Source organism: Brachyhypopomus gauderio, unplaced genomic scaffold (assembly GCF_052324685.1).
Source record: "Brachyhypopomus gauderio isolate BG-103 unplaced genomic scaffold, BGAUD_0.2 sc98, whole genome shotgun sequence".
NCBI lineage: Eukaryota > Metazoa > Chordata > Actinopteri > Gymnotiformes > Hypopomidae > Brachyhypopomus > Brachyhypopomus gauderio.
Window position 1 is genome coordinate 474,985 of NW_027506919.1, and position 23,625 is coordinate 498,609.

The 23,625-nt window shown below is 42.5% G+C and overlaps 1 protein-coding gene across 3 annotated transcripts in view; it reads right to left on the bottom strand.

The window, feature by feature from the left end:
* Nucleotides 1-9,724: 9,724 nt before the first annotated feature.
* LOC143496651 (ribonuclease-like 3) overlaps nucleotides 9,725-23,625 on the bottom strand; it is a 31,524-nt gene continuing 17,623 nt past the window's right edge. Inside the window, exons 2-3 of one of the 3 annotated variants that reach the window (XM_076992833.1) lie at nucleotides 11,586-11,649; nucleotides 9,725-11,459 (exon numbers count right to left, since the gene is read on the bottom strand). In XM_076992833.1, the coding sequence (XP_076848948.1) occupies nucleotides 10,922-11,449 (528 nt within the window). In that variant the 5' untranslated portion in view covers nucleotides 11,450-11,459; nucleotides 11,586-11,649 and the 3' untranslated portion in view covers nucleotides 9,725-10,921. Of the gene's footprint in view, nucleotides 11,489-11,585; nucleotides 11,660-23,625 lie in introns of those variants that run through there. The other 2 variants (XM_076992835.1, XM_076992836.1) reach the window with 2 other exon arrangements.

Genomic DNA, 23,625 nt, shown 5'->3' on the forward strand with positions numbered 1-23,625 from the left:
GCATTCTGAGACAATGGCATCCGTCCACTGCACTGTCAACAAACTTGAGTGACCACGAGCAGTGACAGGATGACAGCACCAGCACCCCAGTCTACCATAAAACCCTTCGTCTATGAACCCCTGGATCTGTACCTTTATCTAAGGGGGATATTAATTATCAAACGCTAGACTAAATAAGTGGGTTTTCAACCTAGATTTAAAGATTGTGACTGTGTCAGAGTCCCGGACACATTTAGGAAGATTATTCCAAAGCTGGGGGGCCTTATAAGAAAAGGCTCTTCCCCCTGCTGTTACCTTGTTAATTTGTGGAACTAATAACAGACCAGCACCCTGTGATCTTAGTTGACGTGGGGGTTCATAGTAGGAAATAAGTTCCTGGAGGTATTCAGGAGCAAGCCCGTGTAGTGCTTTATATGCTAATAATAGAATTTTAAAATCAATACGAAATTTAACTGGGAGCCAATGCAGGGCTGATAGGACTGGTCTAATATGCTGAAATTTTCTAGTTCTGGTCAGAACTCTAGCTGCGGCATTTTGAACTACTTGAAGTTTATTTAGATTTCTATTTGAACATCCTGACAGTAGTGAATTGCAGTAGTCTAGTCTAGAGCTAACAAAGGCGTGCACCAATTTTTCTGCATCATCCTGTGATAATGCATTTCTTAATTTGGCAATGTTGCGGAGATGTAGAAAAGCTATCCTAGTAGTATTATCTATATATTTATCAAATGATAGGTCGGAGTCGAGTATGACGCCTAGGTTTTTGGCTACTGTGCCAGGTGTAATGGGATAGTCTGCAAGATTAAGCATTAAATTTGGAATTTTCTGTCTTGCGGCCTTAGGGCCCACAAGGAGAACTTCTGTTTTGTCCTCATTTAATTGTAGGAAGTTTAGAGACATCCAGCATTTAATATCTCTTACACAGGCCTCAAGTTTTCCTAAACTGAGTTTGTCATCGGGTTTGGCTGATATGTAAAGTTGAGTGTCATCCGCATAGCAGTGAAAATTGACACCATGTTTGTTTATAACTGTGCCCAATGGTAGCATATATAATGTAAATAATAGTGGTCCTAAGATGGAGCCTTGCGGGACCCCATATTTAACCATTGTACGTTTGGATGAAATATTATTGAGCTCTACAAACTGATAGCGATTTGTTAAGTAAGACTGAAACCATGAAAGGGCTGTGCCTGAGACTCCAACCCAGCGTTCTAACCTTTCTAGCAAGATCCTATGATCAATTGTGTCGAAAGCTGCACTAAGATCAAGAAGCACTAACAGTGATACATAGCCTTGATCTGATGCAAGGAGGAGATCATTTGTTACTTTAACTAATGCTGTTTCAGTACTGTGATGGGGCCTAAAACCAGATTGGAACTTTTCAAATGTGTTATTCCTATGCAGATATAGGCATAATTGCTGGGCAACAGCTTTTTCTATGATCTTAGATATAAATGATGTGTTTGAAATGGGTCTATAATTAGATAGCACAGTCGGATCAAGATTTGGTTTCTTGATCAGAGGTTTGATAATTGCTAATTTACATGATTTGGGCATGTGACCTATTGTAATGGATGAGTTAACTATAGTTAGAAGAGGTTCAGTTACAGCTGGTAATACCTCTTTTAATAACTTTGAGGGAACTGAGTCTAATGTGCAGGTAGTACAATTTAAGGAAGAAATTATTTTCTCTAATTCTGATTTTGGGAGTGGATGAAAAGCATCAAGTTTTTCTCCCGGTATGTAATTTAAATCAATATCAACCAAACCAGATGACATACCAGTTGTATTGCTAATAAAGGGTTTTATATTTTGTCTAATATTCTCTATTTTATTATCAAAGAAATCTATAAATACATTACTAGTGAGGTTTATTGGAATCTGAGGTTCTGTGCCTGCTTGATTTTTTGTAAGTTTAGAAATAGTATTAAAAAGAAATCTAGGATTGTTTTTATTTTTCTCTATCAGTGAGGCTAAGTATGCTGAGCGTGCTTTAGTGAGTGCCCGTTTGTAGTCAATAATGCTATCCTTCCAGGCACAGTGGAATACTTCCAATTTAGTAGATCGCCATTTCCGCTCTAATTTACGTGCTATATATAACTCGACAGTCATTGAATAAATGTAATGATTTTGTCCGTTTCCCGCTATTCATATTGATTTATTTGACTTCTCTTACTGGTTTGGTCAAGACTGTGGACAGTAGGAGTACAGAGAGTGCTACAGCACTTCCTAGTGGATGGTAGAGGACCTACATGTCTACTACTATAACAAAAATATAAAATAAATAAATCCCCACACCTGAAACATGTTCCTATGGCGAAGGATCTGGTGTTAACTGGTTGTAAGAAAAAAAAAACACTCCAGAAGAAGAACTAATGGAACTCCAAATCCCAGAAACCCTTGCTCCAGGAAAGGGGCAGGTCTTGGAGGATAAAAGAGTAGGCCATGTCCTTTAAGTACACCAAACCTGTGTGAGGTATGGGACTTGATCATGGATGCGTGTTTATGTATGTTTCTATGTTATGTTTTATCGCTTGGAGGATGGTGGTAATTGTATATTTCTTAGGTATTTTATTATATTGGTTATATTGTACAGTTATTAATTTCTTCTTTGTTCTCTACATTTGTTTGTAGTGAGATCCATCCAGTATGTTGTCGTGAAATACTATTCAGTATTATTCATCTTCAGTTGTAGTATCCTTCCATGCATCCATCTATCCTATGTTCAAATGACCACTTGAGTGCTTACAATGTGCATCCTGAAATCCAACTACCATGATCTATTGTCCTAATCCTCCATAGATCACAGTGGTGAAGGAGGAGGGTTAGTAGTGAAGGAGGAGGGTTAGGACTCCTAAGAGAACGATCGTGAGACTAATCTACAGATGTATAGTAACAAATTAGAACTACTTCACTACTGTACTTAAGTACTAAAATGCTGTATCTGTACTTTACTGGAGTATTAGCTAGGAATCAAACCCATATTAACATTACTGCTAGAGCGGTAGAATGCGCTGTCACCGGGTCAAGCGATCAGGCTGTATCATGAGAACTGTGCATTCTCTGGTCGCGTCCTTCCTTTTCTCTGCAGCCTGCCTTCACTGAACACTTGAGCTTAGTAATCTACATATAGCCTACTTGACGCGTCGTGATTGGCACTTTTGTTCATGCACTTGTACGGAACATTCAAGATTCATTTTCAAAATTTCCCCGCACCTTCAGCTTAATTTACATATTTATACAAACATACATATACTCGAAATTATTTGAAATAATTAATGTTTGGTACCATGTTTGGTAATAGCAGAAGAATAAGTGTATTACATAAGCTTGTTGGTGTTTTATTGTACATATATGTTGTACGTCGCTGTCTCTGTGTCCCTCAGTTCCGGTTGAGAGTATTGCTGGCATCCCCATGTCTTTTGTGTGATTATCTAGCCTGTTTTTTTGTTCTGTCGTGTCTGCGTTGAACTGTAATAAGTTTTTTTTACCATACTACTATTCCTGTTCTTCCATGCCTTCTGTTTAACTCGCGGCGGGTTAACTCTGCGCTAACTGAGCTGGATGCATCACTCCAACTGTACTTTGCTCTTTATGCTGGCTGGACTTGGCGACACTATTGTGTTGGCGACCGTGTTTATATTACATCTGAGCATGGCTGCTGTAATTCTGCAATGCTTGCCAACTGACTGAGTGATTGTGGCTTTTATCATTTCGCTAATATCTGTACTCTTCTATGCTACGATGTTGTCATTAATTACCTTAATGTCGCTAGCATGTTCCCCACTCCTGTTTGGCTACGTGCACCCACCGTACTGCTTACCACTTCCTTACTGTCCCCAGTTTTTAACCTATACTGCTAATGAATTGTACAATTGGGACAATTTCTACCATCTCCCTAAAACCTCTGCTAGCGCTGCTGCTAGAATATTACGCCGTCGTCGTTATGTTCACCATGGCTCAGGTCATCACCGCAACAGAACTGTACACCACTCTGTTGGCACGAACATAATCTCTTTATGGACTACATCTCGCCCAATGGTACCCTGCGTGTGTCAAAGAGCTAATCTCTCCAATTTGCGCTGTCTCCCTCCTGCTTCTCCTGGTACCACTTTAGGATTACTGAATGTTCACTCCCTATCCAGTAAATCATCTGTGCTACAGGAACTCACTCTGGACAATAGCATTGACATTCTCTTCAATAACATGAGGGGCATGTCATGGCCTGGTGGTAGGGAACTGGTCTTGAGACCGGAGGGTTGTGGGTTTGATTCCCAGACCTGAGGCCATGACTGAGGTGCCCTTGAGCAAGACACCTAACCCCAACTGCTCCCTGGGCGCCGGGCTAGGGCTGCCCACCGCTCTGGGCACATGTGATCCACAGTCCCCTAGTAATCACTAGTGTGTGTTCTAACTGCACAGATGGGCTAAAAGCGGAGGACAAATTTCGATTGCGGTGTAAAAATCACAATTGACAAAAATACGGCACATTTACTGAGACCTGGCAACAAGCCGGCGACTACTTTGCTATAAATCAGGCGACGCCACCGAACTTCAGATATATCTGTAAACCTCGTGCTTCTGGACGAGGAGGTGGACTAGCTGTGATTTTTAATAGTAAAGTCAACATCACAGAAGTTAGTCTTGTACCTGTAACATCTTTGAATATATTGCTTTTAAATTACCTGGTTCTGTAATTGCACACTCTTGCAGATCTCTGAATCTCATCATTAGACAATCAATGCAAAACATTGGGGCAGGGGTTGCCCATTACGTCAATCGAACGCGACCAGTCGATCGCGAAGGAAGTGTCGGTCGATCCCGAAGGAATGTGGGTGGATTGCATGACATTAAAAAGTAGTGGATGAATGACAGGCTATCGTCTATCTGCACTGACGGTTGTATATATACACCGCCCGGTAACAATTTACGTTTGCCCCCCCGTCAACAAATTACGTTTGTTCAACCTTCAACGAAGAGATCAACCTTCTCTGGGTGTTTCGGCCCTAACCACAACACCTTCCAGTTGGTGGGCCCGCAGTGAGTGGCCAGCTCACTGCCCATCTACTCCTGGCTTCCAGCTTTCCTCCTCTCTCTTACTCCAAATCCAGCATGAGGCACGTTCTGCCTCCTCCCCCATCCTGCGAGCTGCTTGCTTTTTGCTGTTCTCGTCCATTCCTATGGCAGAAAGAAAACTCCATGCAGACCTTGCTGGAAAGCCTCTGCACCCTGTCTCCACAGGGAAGACCCATGCCTGCCAGCCTCTATCTCCACAGGGAAGACCCATGCCTGCCAGCCTCTATCTCGGCAGTCTTGGGCCAGCTGTTGGTACCTTGCAGTCTTCCTTTTGTGGGCCTCCTCACAGCCCTCCTCCCATGGTACTGTCAACCAGGATTATCTTCTGGTCTCTTGACTTTCTCCTGCTCTATGGTGTCTGCTAATGAGAGGAGTACTTTGTCGTGGCCACCCCTGGGTTAAAGGTGTTTTGTACCCAGACAGTATATGGGCCAAGGTCCCCCTCTTGTCGCACAGCTTACAAAGCTGGGTCTCTTAGACCCCACGTGTACAGATGTATTGGGGAGGGGAGGGTGTCATAAACAGACCGTAATAGGAAGGAGATGCGATAGGGTTCCAGGCGCCACAGATCCCTCCATGTGACTTTGCACCTGGGCAAGTCCCATTTTGTCCAGGCTCCTTGGGAACCTTGCTGCACTGCTCTGGCTACTCGCTTCTCCTCCTCTCTGCTCCTTACTTCCACTTGCACCGTGCCTCCCCAGGTTTTGTACAGAGCCAAGGCCTTGTTGGCAGATGCACTGGTTGCCAACTATATTCCGCCATGTTGATACAGCCAGGTTTTAAACTTTCCTGGGAGTAAAGACTTATCAATCTTCTTGTAAATGTAAATTGCTATATTTGGTCAATTGTGACAAATCGAAATTTGTCCTCCGCTTTTTAGCCATCTGTGCAGTTAGAACACACAAACACACACACACACACACACACACTAGTGATTACTAGGGGGCTGTGGATCACACATGCCCAGAGCAGTTTCTAATGTGTTTTCATCATTTGGCAACACTTAAAGGTGATGCATTGAAATTACAACTATTAAGATATCCTTTACGCACACATTGTAGTATGCCCTTATTGTGTCAAAGTAAATTAATCAGACAATTAAACAGTAAATTAATCAGGCAATTTCATTGCCTTACTGAAATAAATCATTCAACGTGTTTCCACTTAGCCTAGATTTTATAAACCTGCATGAAATGTGGCACTGGAGTTCTTGGGTGATGTCAGCGTTGGCATTACTGGAAGATATTGCTAATTCAGCCGAATTCGCTGAGAGAGCGTTTTCCGTGACCATTATAATTTTTTGGCCCATGATGTCGACTGGCTTATAAGCTGTTTCAGATTTCCAAGAACTGTCCTCTTATGCTGAGTTGGGTCCAGTTTTGGAGAGAGAAATGGCGAGTAGTCGTGCACTGCCAGTTCTGTTACAGCTGCTGACAACGCTCGGCTTCCTGGCAACTGGCTCGTTTCAAAGAGAACTGGCAGACCGGTCGGGGATATCCCAGTCATCTTTGAGCCGGGCCATGCCAGCTGTTTTGGATGGGATCATCTTCATGTCAGCTAGGTATATGAAGCGGTTGACCAGGCAAATGAAGAAAGCGCAATTTGCAGCGATAGCCGGTTTCCCTAATGTAATCGGAGCGATCGACTGCACACACATTTCTATAAAGGCACCATCTGAGGAGGAATTTGCTTATGTGAATAGAAAGCACTTTCATTCCATAAACATGCAAATAATCTGTGTTGCAAAAATGTGCCCTACTAATGTAGTGGCACGGTGGCCTGGATCAACCCATGATTCGTACATCCTTATAAACAGCATGGTTGAGATAGGATTACAAGCTGGCAGAGTGCGTGATGGGTGGCTTCTTAGTAAGCAATACATTTAAAGCATTTAAAGAAAAGCACTTGACATTTCCAGCTTAGAATAATTACTTTAAAACATGGGCAATTGTTAAATTACTTAGGAAGACGTGTCTGATGATCCCCCTTTGCAATCCACAGACTGACCGGGAGTGGGGATACAATTCTCTCCATTCTCACACCTGGTCAGTCGTGGAGAGGGCAATTGGGCAGCTGAAAAGCTGGTGGCGCTGCCGGGACAGGACCAGGCGAATGCTCCTGTATCGGTCAGAGAACGTGTGTCTTATTGTGAGGGCATGAGGGCTCCTGCAATGTTGCGCACAGGTAGAGGTGTATTCAACTAAGGATTTTCATAGTTGGATCTGATTCGTCAGATTTTCCCTTTAGTCAACTAATAGTCGAATCAGGGTTTTTTTTTTCTCTCCTTAAATGGCATCCCGTTCTCATTCAGGACTTTTTTCCACTTCAAAGTAAAAACCTAAAACACTCAGATAAATGAATAAACATGGTAGGTTGGCTTTATTCAGCTTTTATTTATTTACTTTACAGTGGGCGCGGAACACACGGCCGGGGGGGGGGGGTTCTCCTCCCCTTCCCCCTCCACACCGTAGCCTACGGTGGGAGAGGGGCACACGGGTGGGGGGGGAGGTAGTCCTCTTCCTCCGAGTCCTCCTCCCCAAACTCGCCCTCTGGGGTTGATGCGGTGGCGCCTGTTTTGCCATGTGGCTGACTATGACTCTTATTTTACCATGAGCCAGTTTCAGTGGAGATAAACCCAGAGACCGTATATATAAAATGGACAGTACGTCACCGTTGACTCCCATTGTGAACTTTTGATGCCACCAAGATGGCCGCATGTACGCTGCCATCGTGGATGCGCTTGCGCAGTAGGTGAAAATTGGAGCCAGAGCATGCGCATTAGAACCGGTAGGCAGGACAGTATCTCCGCCCCAATTCTGATCACATTCGTTAGGATACGCCCACCAGTATAGACGGGATCGCTACCAATTACAAATTGCTGTATGGTGACGACTGAAATGGAATAGTTTGATGCTCCGGTCGCACTGTCTAAGCGAGGTCAGTGATCAAGCGCGCTGTAAATAAATTGCTGTTTTCATCGGTTTGTAGGAGGTTCTTCCCAGAGTTTTGGTAATATGGCGTAATTGAATGACTGCTATCTCTCATCCCGTTAGAAGAATTCGCATTTTGCGCTTCTGTTTCTTTTTGAGCCTGCTTGTCACGTATGGCCTCGCGCCCCTCCCTTAGCTGTCACTCCGGATTCCCTCGTGTCTGTGTTCCTTGCCCGTTTGTCCCGCCCTGCTCGTTTGTCTCCGTGATTCCCCGTTTATTACCACGCCCCTGTGTTATTGTTATCACCTGTTCCTTGTTTCAGTTCTGTGTATTTAACTTTACTCACCCTAAACTTCTGCTGACATTGCACAGTTGCCGGCTGTTACAAAATGAAAGTAAAAGTAAAATGACTACATGAGTAAATGAGGAGTGGGTCTGGGCAGGAACCAGGTACAGTGTTATAAACATTTACCCAGAATTTTGCAATGTAATGTAGGTACAGAGTGAAAAGTAGTAATATATGCCATCGTTGGCCACCAGAGGGCAGCTTAGGTATCTAGGGTAATTAAGGTTGAATGTTTGTCTTGTGCACTTTATGTAACATGGCAGTGACTTGAGCACATCACCACTGCAGTGCTCCTCTCTAACGAGACTGCCTCTGTCCTCACGTTTTGCTCGTCTGTGTGTATGAATGTATGTTTGGATGTGTGTTTTTATATGTGGGAACACGCAAGTTAGCGAGTGCGCTATCGCATCTCTTGTTTGTTTAGTCTCGTGTGTTCGTTTTGTCCTAGCGTTTTGGTGAACTGTTTTACGATTTATGTTTGGAAGGGGGGGGGGTGGGGGGGGGGGGGGGGGGCTAGTGGGGTCCCTGGTCACGGAGAGTGGCTGGGGTTAGGTGCACATGTGTAAACCCTGGCTGGAGAGCCCAGCGCAATACACTCCGGCCACATTATTATTAGGTATGCCTCAAGGTGATTTAAGTGACTTTGAACGTGGCATGGTTGTTGGTGCCAAACGGGCTGAGTATTTTCAGATACATGACATGTTTATTATACTATAATAAAGTGATTTCCTTTCCACTTATTACTAATAGTGGTCAATACGAACACTGATGAATATGATTACAGAAAGACCAAATATAAATTCTGCCCTGACACCTGCTAGGGTGTTAGGATCCTGTGACCGACTGGGGCGTGGTTGTTGTCTTCTTGACAGCCCAGTCGCGATCACGATACGGGGGCCCCCTGCCGTCCGCCTCCGTCCACATTGGCAGTAGTTTATATTGTCTTGGTGTTGCGTTGTGTTCCTACCTCAGGTGGGCAGGACCCACAAGGTTCCTGGCACCTGAGGATAATTTGTCTGTCTATATTTATCTTGTCTTTGTACCAGTTTCTCATCACAATCCTTAAATAAGGCTACACATGTAAAAACATAACCAAGAACACTTGTGTAGGTTTGAAGTGAGGCACAATAACTAAAACAAAATCACTTGTATCTTTATGGATTTAGGGATTAACTGCTGCACAGCTATGAATTACATAGCTCAGAACGCTTGACGCTCCACTTTGGGGTGTTTATTTAGGTAAAGTCAGATTCAGTGTTACTTTGGATGACCTAGACATGATTTATGATTGTTTTACTGGTTCAAAACTACACTGAAATAAATGAACATGTGTCTGAAAAAACGGATGTCAGTTTGATGTCTTTATCCTTCCATCACTCTATTTCTGTGATGTCATTCACCATAGACTATGTGCAGTATGCAGGTATGGTAACTTTACATTAATGTTGTAATTGTAAAGGGGCATTAACTTTGAATAACCCTTTTGATGTCCTGGATTTATTGCTTTGAATTTTACTCTTAACACTGAATAAAACCTGACTGGATGATTAAACTATGGTGAAAACGGTTTCAGTTATTACTTTGGTTTTGAAATCCCAGATTACAGTAGCCATACAACTGCCGATGACAAACCAACACATGCATGATAAAAATCAAAACTGAATAAGCAAATATTTATATTGTTTCACAAGTGCATAGTATCCATCCATAATACCATAACTGTTAGGTGAGGACACGTGCGCGCGTACAACCACGTTGAATGCGGCGGTACGCGAACGCGCATAAACCGCGGAGGTTGAACTAAACCCAAACGCCAAAACAAAAACCACAAAACTGAAACCTCCGCCAAAACGCTCACGGGAAAAGAGAAAAGGAAAACGTCTTCGTGAAAGGCAGCACGAAGGAAAAAACAGAAGAAATACCAAAAACAAAGACGCGGAATATACTCAACGCGAGGAACAGTAGCCTGCAAAACACAGCGCGCAAAATAAAGAAAAAAACGGAGAAAGCAACGTGGGGCAAGTAGTCTACCCAAAAACACAGCGCTCAAAAATAAAGAACGCGGAATGACCTCAACGCGAAAAAAGGAAATAAACAAAACGGTAACAAAAACCGCCGGGGGAAGGACCGGCTACCCCAAACTGTAAAGCAAAATAAAAAACTTCCCAAAAACGATAAGAGAAAGATCAGAGAAAATACAGCGGGGGGAAAACTTGAGATAGACCCAAAAGGGCGCAGAAGCGTTAACACTTGAAAAACACAGCTCGAGAAAAAGAGAGGCAAAAGACAACGGGAGAATACCAAGAGACACGTTACCGGCTTACAGCTCGAGAAAGAACAAACAACTCAGCGAAAATGAGAAGTCAACGGCCTCCCTAAGTAGGGAGCGAATCAGCTGATTCTCATTTTCGCTGATTACGTCTGTTAGCTGTAGACCTTGAGCGCCCTCTGGTGGTCATAGGCGGGGCAGTGCTGGGGCCTGCCCTGACAATAAGCACTGATGCATATTTTTTATTTTCATGTTGTATTTTGACATACATTTTTCTGGAAACATTACAATTTTTTTGGTCATTTTAAAGATTTCTTAATGGATACAATGGAGTTACATTTCTTTTTAGTTACAGTTGATCTTTCAAGTTTAATCAAATTGCCCAATACTTGTCTCCTTATGTCTCCATTATAGTGCACAGGCAAACCATGATCACATTCCACTATAATTTTTAGAGTGCTCCTGGAACCCGAATACTTACATTGGGGGGAGACATTTATCAACTTGCAGATGATTAAAGAAAAAGTTTGATTGCTTTTGTAAAGATTTTTACCCTGACGCTGAATTCTAACCCCATTACTGCAGACTGCCTTGACGTCACTCTCCGTGGCCCGGATGAAGGTGTTTTTTTCTTTGCAACCTTGTTTTGTGTTTGTGATATTCCTGCTACGTATCACATCGTTACACTGGTTTTCGTCCATGTCCTTGTTCACGTGCTGTCTGAGGAAGTTCTTGTAGCGCACCGTCACGTCGGTGGACTGGGCGTCAGCCCACGGAGTGGTAGACAAGGTCAACATCAAACCCACAACAAACCAATGTATCTCCATGACAATGGTTCTGGAGGGAGAGACTAATAACTGTAGACACTAAGACACAAAGAACAATTAACACATCCAGCTTTGTACAGATTAATGGGATTATACTTCACAGCTTAAACATAAGATTCAGAATAGATCATGTTACCTGAAACAGCTGGACTCTGTATGACAACAGCTCTAGGGTTCTCCTCCCCGAAATCCCCCAGCAAGAAAAATGTCCTTGAATAGGTTAAAGTGAGCTGTTGATCTGTGTTGTTGATCTATCATCTAACAAAATCCGTCCTTATATACCGTACAGCAGCAGTGTAAGGACATCCTTCCTACCCAGCATTCAACAGGAACATGATAGTCTGTCCAATAAGCCCAGAGAATACCATATTTGGATTAAGCAGTGGGAGATACAATATGCTTACATGTAAAAACATATAACCAAGAAAACCTGTGTAGACTTGATTGAGTCACAGCAAAATGACCCAAAAACACTTAAATCTGATGATGATTTTGGAATTCACAGGTTACCAAATGAACACTATGGAAATGCACAGGCTAAACTGCTGGGAAAAAAAACTGCATCACATCTAAACCATCACATCTAAACCATCACAACCAAACCATCACATTGAACCCAAATATTAAAGTGCACATGCACGATAAGCAGTGGTAGAGAGTAGAGGGGTCAACCTACATTTTAATGTTTTTTTCTATTCTAATGTTTAAATCTATTGATGTAGATGGTGATACATTGTTGTAACGTAGCCCAAATACTATATGTTTTAAAGTAGCTTGCCAAATAAGGTCTGTGCCACAAAGTTTAGAATTCAGCAAATTCTCAAAGATTTAAGACTGTTGCATAAGACAAAGCTTTGGTTGATGGTCCTGCAAGCTGAAGTCCTGAGTTGTTCTTCATGACTGTCTTTGGCTCTGCTGATCCACTGATGCCCTGCTGTTTTCAGTGGGAAATTATAGAGCCACCCCCCCCCCCCCCCCACACACACACACGCACGCGCACATACATACATCTCTCTCATACCCACTACACACACATACATACATCTCTCTCATACCCACTACACACACATACATACATCTCTCTCATACACACTCCACATATACACATATACACCACACAGACACACACATACATGCATCTCTCTCATACCCACTCCACACACACATATACACCACACATACACCACACAGACACAGACATACATACATCTCTCTCATACCAACTCCACATACACACATTTACACCACACAGACACACACATACATACATCTCTCTCACACACTCCACATATACACATATACACCACACAGACACACACATACATACATCTCTCTCATACCCACTCCACATACACACATTTACACCACACAGACACACACATACATACATCTCTCTCACACACTCCACATATACACATATACACCACACAGACACACACATACATACATCTCTCTCATACACACTCCACATATACACATATACACCACACAGACACACACATACATGCATCTCTCTCATACCCACTCCACACAGTCACACACATATTCACCACACAGACACACACATACATACATCACTCATACTACACAGACACATACATACCTAAGGAGGTGTTGTCATACACACAATACACCCTGTATACCTTCATACACACAACATATGCATCATATATGCCATACACACTATACACCTTCATACACACCACATACAGTCTCATGCACCATAACACACACTAGACTCTACAGACATTACACTGTAATCCTCATACACCACACCTTCATACACACCGCATACATTACCACACACCATACACAGCTTCACACACACTAAACTATACACACATTACACTCTAGGGCACACCTTTTCAAGCCCTATAATTATCTTACTACTCACAAGACAGAGGAACGAACATGTTCTTTCTAGGAAGGTTGTTTAAAGGTGATACTGTCATGTGAAATGCAACAACCAAAATGTTTCACAAACAACTAAACTGTTGACACTGGCAATGTTGCATGTCATATTTAATATTTTTTCATATTCATATTCATATGCAACTATCAACAGAAAACCAAGTCTTAGTTTTGCATTCAGTGATTGATTGCGCATATGTTTTGACGTTCTTTGTCGTAAAGAATGACCTATAAAGATAGAGAAAAATATGGTTCGTTCCTTAGTAAACCCAAAGTTTACCACTAAAACAAACTGTTGAGTTGGTGCCAACAATCTAGGAAAAGTGCAGTGTGTCACGGTACAGCCCCCGACTCATCCCCTTTGGGCGTGTGTTTATGTTGTCTACGTCTAGCCGTCTGCGTCTGTGGATCAAGCAAGACCCAGTGGTTGCGCTGTTGCTGCAGGAGGGGGAATCGTACACGGAAAGGGAGGACGCGAGCCCGCCTCCATCCGAGCATTGCGGAGAGACCGTAAGGGGAGGAGGAGTCCGAAAGAGGGCGTTTCTTCCTTATCTGAGGGAGAGGTGATGGACTGCTCCCGGTGCGATACTCCGGAGGAATTCATGAAGCCGGTTTGGGGAGGGAGAGACCCGCGCTCACAGCCAGGCAACGGGAGGAATCACCAGGAGGTGGTCAGATTCCCCTGTGGGGCTCTCTGAGGGAGGAGAGCGAACGTCGGCCAGCGTGCCCGGCGGCGCGCCCCCCGAGGGGTTCCGAGGCGACTGGTCGCATTCCTCCTGAGAGGGCTACAGGGAAGTCCGCCAGACGCGCTGCACCCGGCAGAGGGTTTGCGGCAAGGACAGGAGGGAGACCGCCCATTGCAGCGCCTGCAGCTCAGGGAGGGTTTTCCCCTCTGATGAACCTCCTCCAGGCACGAAGCCTGGCTCAGTTTTTGTGTGTGTCTGTACCAGTGTTTGTGTCCATCCCTATGTTTCTCCCGAATCTCCTTTTCCCTTTTGTGCCTCTGTCCGTTAAAGTTCCTGTGTGTGTTTTTGTGAATGTACCGTTGTTTGTGTCATACGTCTTTTCCCCAGTATTCCCAGGGAGGGTGTTCTAGGCTGTTTGTGGCGGACTCTCCACCGAGGGTGGTCATCTCCCAGACACAGGACTGAGGGCTCCGGATCCGCCCATCGGTGTGGGTTCGGGGCGTTCGGTCCTGTTGGCACCCCGGGACGGGTAGTGCCCTTGGTGGGGGGCTCTGTCACGGTGCAGCCCCTGACCCCTCCCCTTTGGGCGTGTGTTTCTTCGTGGGTGTGGTTGTGTCTGAGTGTGTTCATCGGTCTCACCTGTGGCTCGTCTCGTGAACACTCTGGGCTTATGTGGTTTGTCTATTTAATGTGCGTTCACGCAGTGTCCCGTGCTCGTCTTTGTTAGAGTTGTTCATTGTGAAAACCTGTGAGTGTTTAAACGTGCGCTGTCTGCGCTTCTATGTTAATAAACGTGTGTGTGTACAAACGTGTGTGTGTACAAGGAAGTCTGGACTCGTTGCCTAGTCCTTCTCCCTGTGCCCATCATCACACAGTGACTACTTCCTCTCTAGAATATGATTCTTTGTGGTGCGACATTCAGGGCTGGTGTGTCTTGAGTGGCTGATCCATATTCTGAATCAAAACCCACAATCTGCATGTCATGTTCTATAATATAGTATAGTATAGTTCTATAGTATAATTCCAAAAAGTGTTTTTATGAGAAAGAAATGTCACATTCTGAATATTTGTGATATCACATTGTGAATACTTGTGGAAATCACCGAATTTCCTGCATAATATTTTGTGGAATTATTGGTATGAAGTCCATATGCTTCTTGGCCTCACGTTTACACTAACAGTCAAAGGGTTTGAACACCCTCATTTATTTTATATTTCTGACATGTTTTCTTCACAGCTAAAGGTGAGACATGCTAACTAAGTGTTATATTGTGTTTGAAGGTGTGAAGTCTGAGGTCCCCGCGGGCACGGGCACACACACACACACACACACACACACACACACACACACACATACACACACCCTCTGCAGTTTGACAGAGACAGATACACTGCCATCTCACCCTCTGTAGTCACAGGTCTCTGTCTCGGACAGACACAACCAAGGAACAAACCAAACATCTTTTCACGAAGATCTGTTGGTCATTTTCTGGAGTCTGACCAATGTGGCCTGATGATTCCACATTATGAGTTTTCCACACATGGAAAAACACCTCATGCCCAATTTTCTTGGTAGTTTGAAATATGGTCTATGTGAGTAGAAGCCCTGCTGTGATATTGTAGAGGTTTGTGTGGAAAACCTACACTGAAATAATCAGGCCCACTTGGGTTAAAGATCAGAAAATGAGGTGTGTGGTTATTTCAACAAATATATGTAAAAATTATGGAGACCAGAATAGATAAAGGATACACATCCCTTGTACATCAAGATCTAGTGGAGTTTATTCAGAAGATAACTTCATCAGACGATATAAGACCAACATTAAAAATCATGTAGATGGTCTGAAATTCAATCTCCAGTTTTTTGCACAAGTGTTCATTAAATGGATGGAGATCTTTGTGTAAACACAAGCAGCCAGAAAGATTTGTCTCCACTGTTGCATGATGGGATGTAGAACACTACAACGACGGGTAATGTCATGTACTGGAACATGAGGAAGTAGAAATATTATCCAGGTATATTTCATGTACTGGGAAATTCATTTTGGTGTCATACTGCATATTGCTTTGTAGCCCAATCAGTACACAAGTAGTGTGTAGTTGGCAATGTCAAACACAGCCTTGGTGTGGAGCAGGGAACTGGATGCAAATGTATATTGTTACGGGTTATTTACAGTAAGTACAATTAGTTGTGGTGTTTGTCTTGGTGTATTTGTGGTGGGTGGAATAGGAACTCGGCGAGTAAAGATGTTCTGGTTTATGTTTTCATCACACCAACACACTCTCTCCTCCATGCAGAGGAACAAGCACATATTCAAAAACATACAAAAATTCTGCATTATGAAGATTTCAAACTTTTGATTCATTAGTCTATAAGATGTTCTTCCATTCTTCTGTAGTCCACTGGTGGTGCTACATGGTCCCACCCATCTCGGTTTTTCATTTTTTGGCTTTCAGACCTGCAGCGTGACATGTTCTCTTCACAGCTGAAGGTGAGACATGCTAACTAAGACATGTTAAACTGTGTTTGATGGTCTTGTCCTGTGAGCTATTTATCATGCAAGTGGCTGAGTCGGATCCATGTGGTCTGCTAGACCTCTTCCTGTCAATGTTTGCTGTGGTTTTAAGTGGCATTTCATGGTGTACTCACTGACACACGTTGGTGTTCTTTGCAATGTCCCATAAGTAAATGCCTATAATAGTCTGTGTTTATTTGGCATTCTTTCACCTCTACATTTACACAGACAGTATTTAATCAGTAGTTGGGACACCTTGATGCGAAGAATTATCCACTCTTTGCCTCAACTTCCAAAACTTTTTTTGGTAATTTATATACATTACTGCAGAACAGCTGAAGGTTTTTTAACTACTGACTGCAAGTGTTTTATTGCTCTGACATGTACTTTCAATTTTTAAAAACCTAATAACCTGTGAAAATGGGGTGTTCTGAACATTTGACCAATTGTGTATTTTACTTCATATACTTGTGTATTTTATTTCATATGCTTGTAATGTCAGCTATGTATATATCCCTATATCTAAATAATAACGAATACTGTAACGTACTTAATGTTACTGCAGGAAATGTTGTACAAATCCCAATGTTGAAGTTGTGAGGTAAATGAGGATGGTTGAGTCTGGGTTTAGCCAGAGAAGAGAAAAAGATTCACATCACATTCTTCAATCATACTGACCTGCAGACATTTGATGCTCATCATACTACACACACATTAACTCAATATGAAGGTTACAGTGTTTCTAATCAAATCAAATCAAATATATTTGTATAGCGCTTTTCACAACACATGTTGTCACAAAGCGCTTTACAGGATTTACAAGGTTAACAATACTATGGGTCCAAATCCCTAATGAGCAAGCCATAGGCGACAGAAGACTATTGCAATAATCTAGGTGAGAGGATATGAATGCATGGATTAGTTTTTCTGCATCATTAGTATTTAATATGTTTCTAGTTTTAGCAATGTTGCGTAAGTGAAAGAACGCTACCCTAGTTATATTATTAATTCGAATCGAACGAGAGATCTGGGTCTATTGTGACGCCTAAGTTCTTTACCTCTGCCCTGGGGGTTATAGTAAAGGTATGTAGATTACGTTGCTACATTAATGCTACATTACGTATCTTGTCTCTCGCTGCCCTAGACCCAATTATTATTAGCTCTGTTTTATCTGGATTTAGTGCTAGAAAGTTACATGCCATCCAATGTTTTATCTCTTCTACACACTTCTCGATTTTACTGTTTACACCTAAATCATCAGGTTTAGCCGATAAATATAGTTGGGTATCGTCTGCGTAGGAGTGGAACTTGATGTCGTGCTTATGCATAATCTCGCCTAAGGGTAACATGTAAAGTGTAAATAGAAGTGGTCCTAGGACTGTCCCTTGTGGGACACCATATTTAACCTGCACAGATTTAGATGTTTTATTATTAACACTTACACATTGGAAGCGGTTGGTCAGATATGATCTAAACCAGGAGAGTGCAACTCCTTTAATACCTACCGTGTTTTCTAGTCAATCCAGCAAAATGTTGTCTACAGTATCAAAAGCTGCGCTAAGATCTTACAGTACAGTGGTACCTCGAGATACGAGCTGCTCTATATACGAGCGATCCAAGATACGAGCACCGAGACGAGCAAAATTTCTGTTCGACACCCGAGTGCACGCTCGAGATACGAGCATGAACCGGTCATCACAGCATATTTGGGCGTGTGCTTTGCAACGAGTAACAGTACGTACGGTGTATACAGTACAGTATTTCAATACTACAAACGTTTTTTTTTTGCATTATGGCTCCAAAGAAAGGCTCTAGTAGTGGAAAGTCCAGTGAGACGAGAATGATAACTTCTGAAATTTACAAATTTGTAAGTGTATTCTGAGGATCGTTTATATATCATCTTGCTGCATATCTTTGTGTTCTGAGAACATGGATGTGAATTTGGGGAGCAGCTGAATGAAAGATCTGAGTCACACGGTCAGGTCTCATCACTTCTCACTCACACTGGTCTGGTCTCATCACTTCTCACACACACAGTCTGATCTCATGACTTCTCACTGCAGTCTCACCCTTGATGCTTCACTATTATCTGAAAGGCTTTTTATGTCCCAGGAACAAATATGGACCTGACAAGCAGTTTTCATTAGAGTGAAATGTCCCAGAAGTCAGCTGTTCCACAGGTGCTGTGTCGTGGGGTGACACCTCTCGGTGTCGTGGGGTGTTTCCTCTCCGTGTCGTGGGGTGTTTCCTCTCCGTGTCGTGGGGTGTTTCCTCTCCGTGTCGTGGGGAGTTTCCTTTCCGTGTCGTGGGGTGTTTCCTCTCTGTGTCGTGGGGAGTTTCCTTTCCGTGTCGTGGTCTGCTACCTCTCCGTGTTGTGGGGTGTTTCCTCTCCGTGTCATGGGATGTCACCTCTCCATGTCATGGGGTGCTACCGCTCCGTGTCGTGGGGTGTTTCCTCTCTGTGTCGTGGGTTCTACATCTCCGTGTCGTGGGGTGTTTCCTCTCTGTGTTGTGGGTTCTACATCTCCATGTCGTGGGGTGCTACCGCTCCGTGTCGTGTTTCCTCTCTGTGTTGTGCGGTGCCCCCTCTCTGCACTGCTGTAATCAGAGCTACATCTTTCAATATTTTAACTGGACATTTTGACAATCTGCCTGTTCTACCCTAATAAATGAACCTACATGCACAAATGAGGTGATCTTAGCTCAGCACTCTTACTTTGCAAAGGCTTATTACATTTAACCAGTTAGATAGCCTACAGTTGCTCGTGTTAGGATTCCAGTATACTGGACAATCAGGGACAGCCAAGGTTTAGTGGTAGGGGAGTGACCGGAGGGTCGTAGGTTCGATTCCCAGCTAGGTCATGATTGAAGTCTTGCATGGAGCATGATGCTTAACCCTAACTGCTCCCCAGGCCCCGGGAATATGACTGCCCACTGCTCTGGGCACGTATGCACAACAGCCCCCTAGTGTTCACTAGTGTGTGTGTGTGTGTGTGTGTGTGTGTGTGTTTACTCTCACTGCACAAATGGGTTAATGCCTTATCCATATTCATCAGCTGACACACAAGGGAGGAGACAGTTTTGGAGTATAAAGTGGCTGATATGTGCAGACTAGTTAAGCTGTGATCTTTATCTGCACAGCTTTACTGTGGACCAGTGACCAGAGAGGTGAGTCAGATATCATCACCATGGCTCTTATTAGGGGCATTTCAACTACATAAATGAACATGGGCAGGTTCTCCTGAACAGATTTATAAATGTTTATTGGTTTACACAGATAATTTATAAATGTGTTACAGGTTTGATGTCAGGGAACTTTTATTTTAAATACCGGTCCATATTTATTTCTGGAACAAAAAAAAAAGCCTTTTAGATCATAGTGAATCATCAAGGGTGAGACTACAGTGAGAAGTGATGAGACCAGACCATGTTAGTGAGAAGTGATGAGACCAGACCGTGTTAGTGAGAAGTGATGAGACCAGACCGTGTTAGTGAGAAGTGATGAGAACAGACCGTGTTAGTGAGAAGTGATGAGAACAGATCGTGTGAGTGAGAAGTGATGAGACCAGACCGTGTTAGTGAGAAGTGATGAGACCAGACCGTGTTAGTGAGAAGTGATGAGACCAGATCGTGTGAGTGAGAAGTGATGAGACCAGACCAAGTGAGTGAGAAGTGATGAGAGAGATCTGCTCCCCAAATTCACATCCATGTTCTCAGAACACAAAGATATACAGCAAGATGATATATAAAAGATCCTCAGAATACACTTACAAACTGTAGAAAAATGTCTATTACGGAAAGAAGTGGAGACGTATCCAATGTCCTCAGTGTAAATAGTGTGGAAGCACTTACCAAAATGTCCAACATAGACCCAACACATGCTGTTACTCACAGCTGTGACTGGGGCTTAATATCTCTCTCCACCTTTTAACAACAACTAGTTATTACGTTTACTAGTAATGGATTTGTTAGAAATACTATAACCTTTACATTGAGTTAATGTGTGTGTAGTGTGATAACCATCAAATGACTGCAGGTCAGTATGACTGTAGGATGTGGTGTGAATCTTTTTCTCTTCTCTGGCTAAACCCAGACTCAACCATCATCATTTACCTCACAACTTCAACATTGGGATTTGTACAACATTTCCTGCAGTAACATCAAGTAAGTTACAGTATTTGTTTTTATTTAGATATAGTCAAACTGTACATGGCTGATTACATTAGACATTACAGGCATATTAAGTAAAATACACAATAGGTCAAATATTTTAGAACAGGTTGTTATTAGGTTCTTAAAAAATGAAGAATAATCTGAAATTGAACATATATGTCAGAACAATAAAACATTTCCAGTCAGATGTTAAACACCATCAACTGTTCTGCAGGCATGTTTCTAAATTAAGTTTTGAAAATTGATGCAAAGCATTTCTATTTGGATAATTCTTTGCATCAAGGTGTCCAAACTACTGATAAATAACTTCTACTTCCACTATCTGTGTAAATGTAGAGGTGAAAAAGAAACTGCCAAAGAAACACAGACTATTATAGACATTTCCTTAAGATACAAAGAACACCAACGTGTGTCAGTGAGTACACCATGAAGTGCCACTTATAACCAAAGCAAACATTAACAGGAAGAGGTCTAGCAGACCACATGTTTAGGAGTCAGCCACTTAAATGATACAGGACAAGACCTTCAAACATAGTTTAACACGTTAGTTTGCAAGTATCAGCTTCAGTTGTGAAGAGGACATGTCAAGCTGCAGGTTTGACGTGTCAACTGACATTGAGAACGCCACTGTCAGTGAGAATGGTGGGACTTAAATGTACAAATCCCAATGTTGAAGTTGTGAGGTAAATGAGGATGGTTGAGTCTGGGTCTAGCCAGAGAAGAGAAAAAGATTCACATCACACCCTACAGTCACACTGACCTGCAGACATTTGATGGTAGATGTAGAATGGAAGAATGGAAGAATGGAAGAACATCTCATGGACTACAGAAGAATGGAAGAACATCATGGACTTATGAATAAAAAATTTTAAGTCTTCATAATGCAGAGTTTTTAGTTTGTTGAATAAGTGCTGGTTCCTCTGCATGGAGGAGAGAGTGTGATGATCTGGGGTTCTTCTCCTTGGACAGAGACCTGCTGAACCAGATGACCTACCACAGCATGATACTATAACATACTACAGCCTCTGTTCTCTGGATAGAGCATCAGGGAGTCATCACATTTGATAAATAAAACACTATTGCTTTTCATCTCAAATTATCTATCTGTTCTATAGTTGAATGTCAGAGAACACAGAGACATTGAATTATAGAAATATAAAATAAAATAGGATGTTCAAAAACCTCTGACTGGTAGTGTAGATTTGAGGTCAACAAGCATATGCACTACATTTCCAATAATTCCACATATTATGCAAATGAAAGCATGTTTGTTTTGTTAAATGGGTTTATGAGGTGTACAGCAGTGTGGAGCTGCTGTTGTGTAGTTCACCATAAACACCCACACAAATACAAGCAGATGAAGATGAACTGTGTGAGTGTTTCTGCTGACATGGTACCTGCTGATCTTCGTTTCTCTCTCCAGAGACATCGCCATGGAGATGCGTTGGCCAGCCCTCTTTCTTCTTCTGTGTGTCACTGCGTACACCGATGCTCAGACAGAAGCTGCTTTCATCCGAAAGCACATTGCTCCTAGTATGACAGCTGGCAGGTGTAACAATGCCATGCAACGACTGAATCATCGCAAAACCAAATGCAAATCCATAAATACTTTCATAGTGGGCGATATTGTAAACGTGAGGAAAGTGTGCGTACGAGGCATAAATTTGGGAGGGAACTATTATAAAAGCAAGAGCAACTTTACAATGGTTGACTGCACGTTAATTTCAGGTTTGACACCACCTAACTGTGGGTACCATGGTCAGAGGATGAAAGGGCCCATTTATGTGGCATGTGGCAAGGTACCAGTGCATTATGGACGTCCCTAATGGTACAAAACTGAAAATCTAAACGTTTAGTTGTGGACAACAGTTCCGTGTCACTGTTAACATAAAATCATTGTTACTTGATATACCTAATCTGTAAAACAAAACAAAAAAACATTGAAAGGTTTCATTCCATATAACTGAAATTTGATCTTGTTGATGGAAGACAAACGAGTTTTTAAAATGTTATATATGATAATGTTATAAAGGCTTCTGAGCAACTATTTCCTGTTGTCTGTTCCTTGACTCTTGGTTTTATTACTTTTCCAAAACACTAAACTGCTGCATTGTGTGTGTGTGTGTGTGTGTGTGTGTGTGTCAAAAATCATGGTTCTGGACTAAGGTCAGAGGGCAATTCGAGACAAACGATTATGACAGAAGTACATGATAACGAAAGATTGGCTGTTTGTCTGTTTATCTGTGACGTGGAAATTTAAACCTTAATGGTGAACGAGAACAGTCAACAGCAGTTTGGTATGGTATCAGAGTAGAGTGCAAAGTTTATTAAGGACAAAAGACAGAAAAATAGAAAGATGGATAGATCCAGAGATTTACACACTCAAGAGCGTCTGCAAGAGAGAGCTGCCCCCTCACAGACCATAGTTTTATACTATTTTGCTACTTGATTACATCATACTTCCATGACATGAGTTAAGCATGTTAGGTCTCATTGGTGACCCACGTGAGGTGACCCTAACCCTCACCTTAACCCTCTCCTGCCAGGGTCATCGGGTCAAGGCCTCCTTGTTCCTCCAGTACGCCAGATATACCATTCTGACACAGCTCATCCTTATCTACAGACATTCAGGACTGTCTGCCTTCAACTCACAAGTAGTGCTCACACACACACATTTACCACTATATATATATATATATATATATATATATATATATATATACAGTCATGCCCAAAAGTATTCATACCCCTGGCAAATTTTGACTTAAATTTACTTTTATTTAACCAGAAATTATATTTTTGACTGGAAACGACACGGGCATCTCCCAGGAGATAATACGATGATGTACAAGAGGCATCGTTGTGGTAAAATATATTTCTCAGCTTTTAT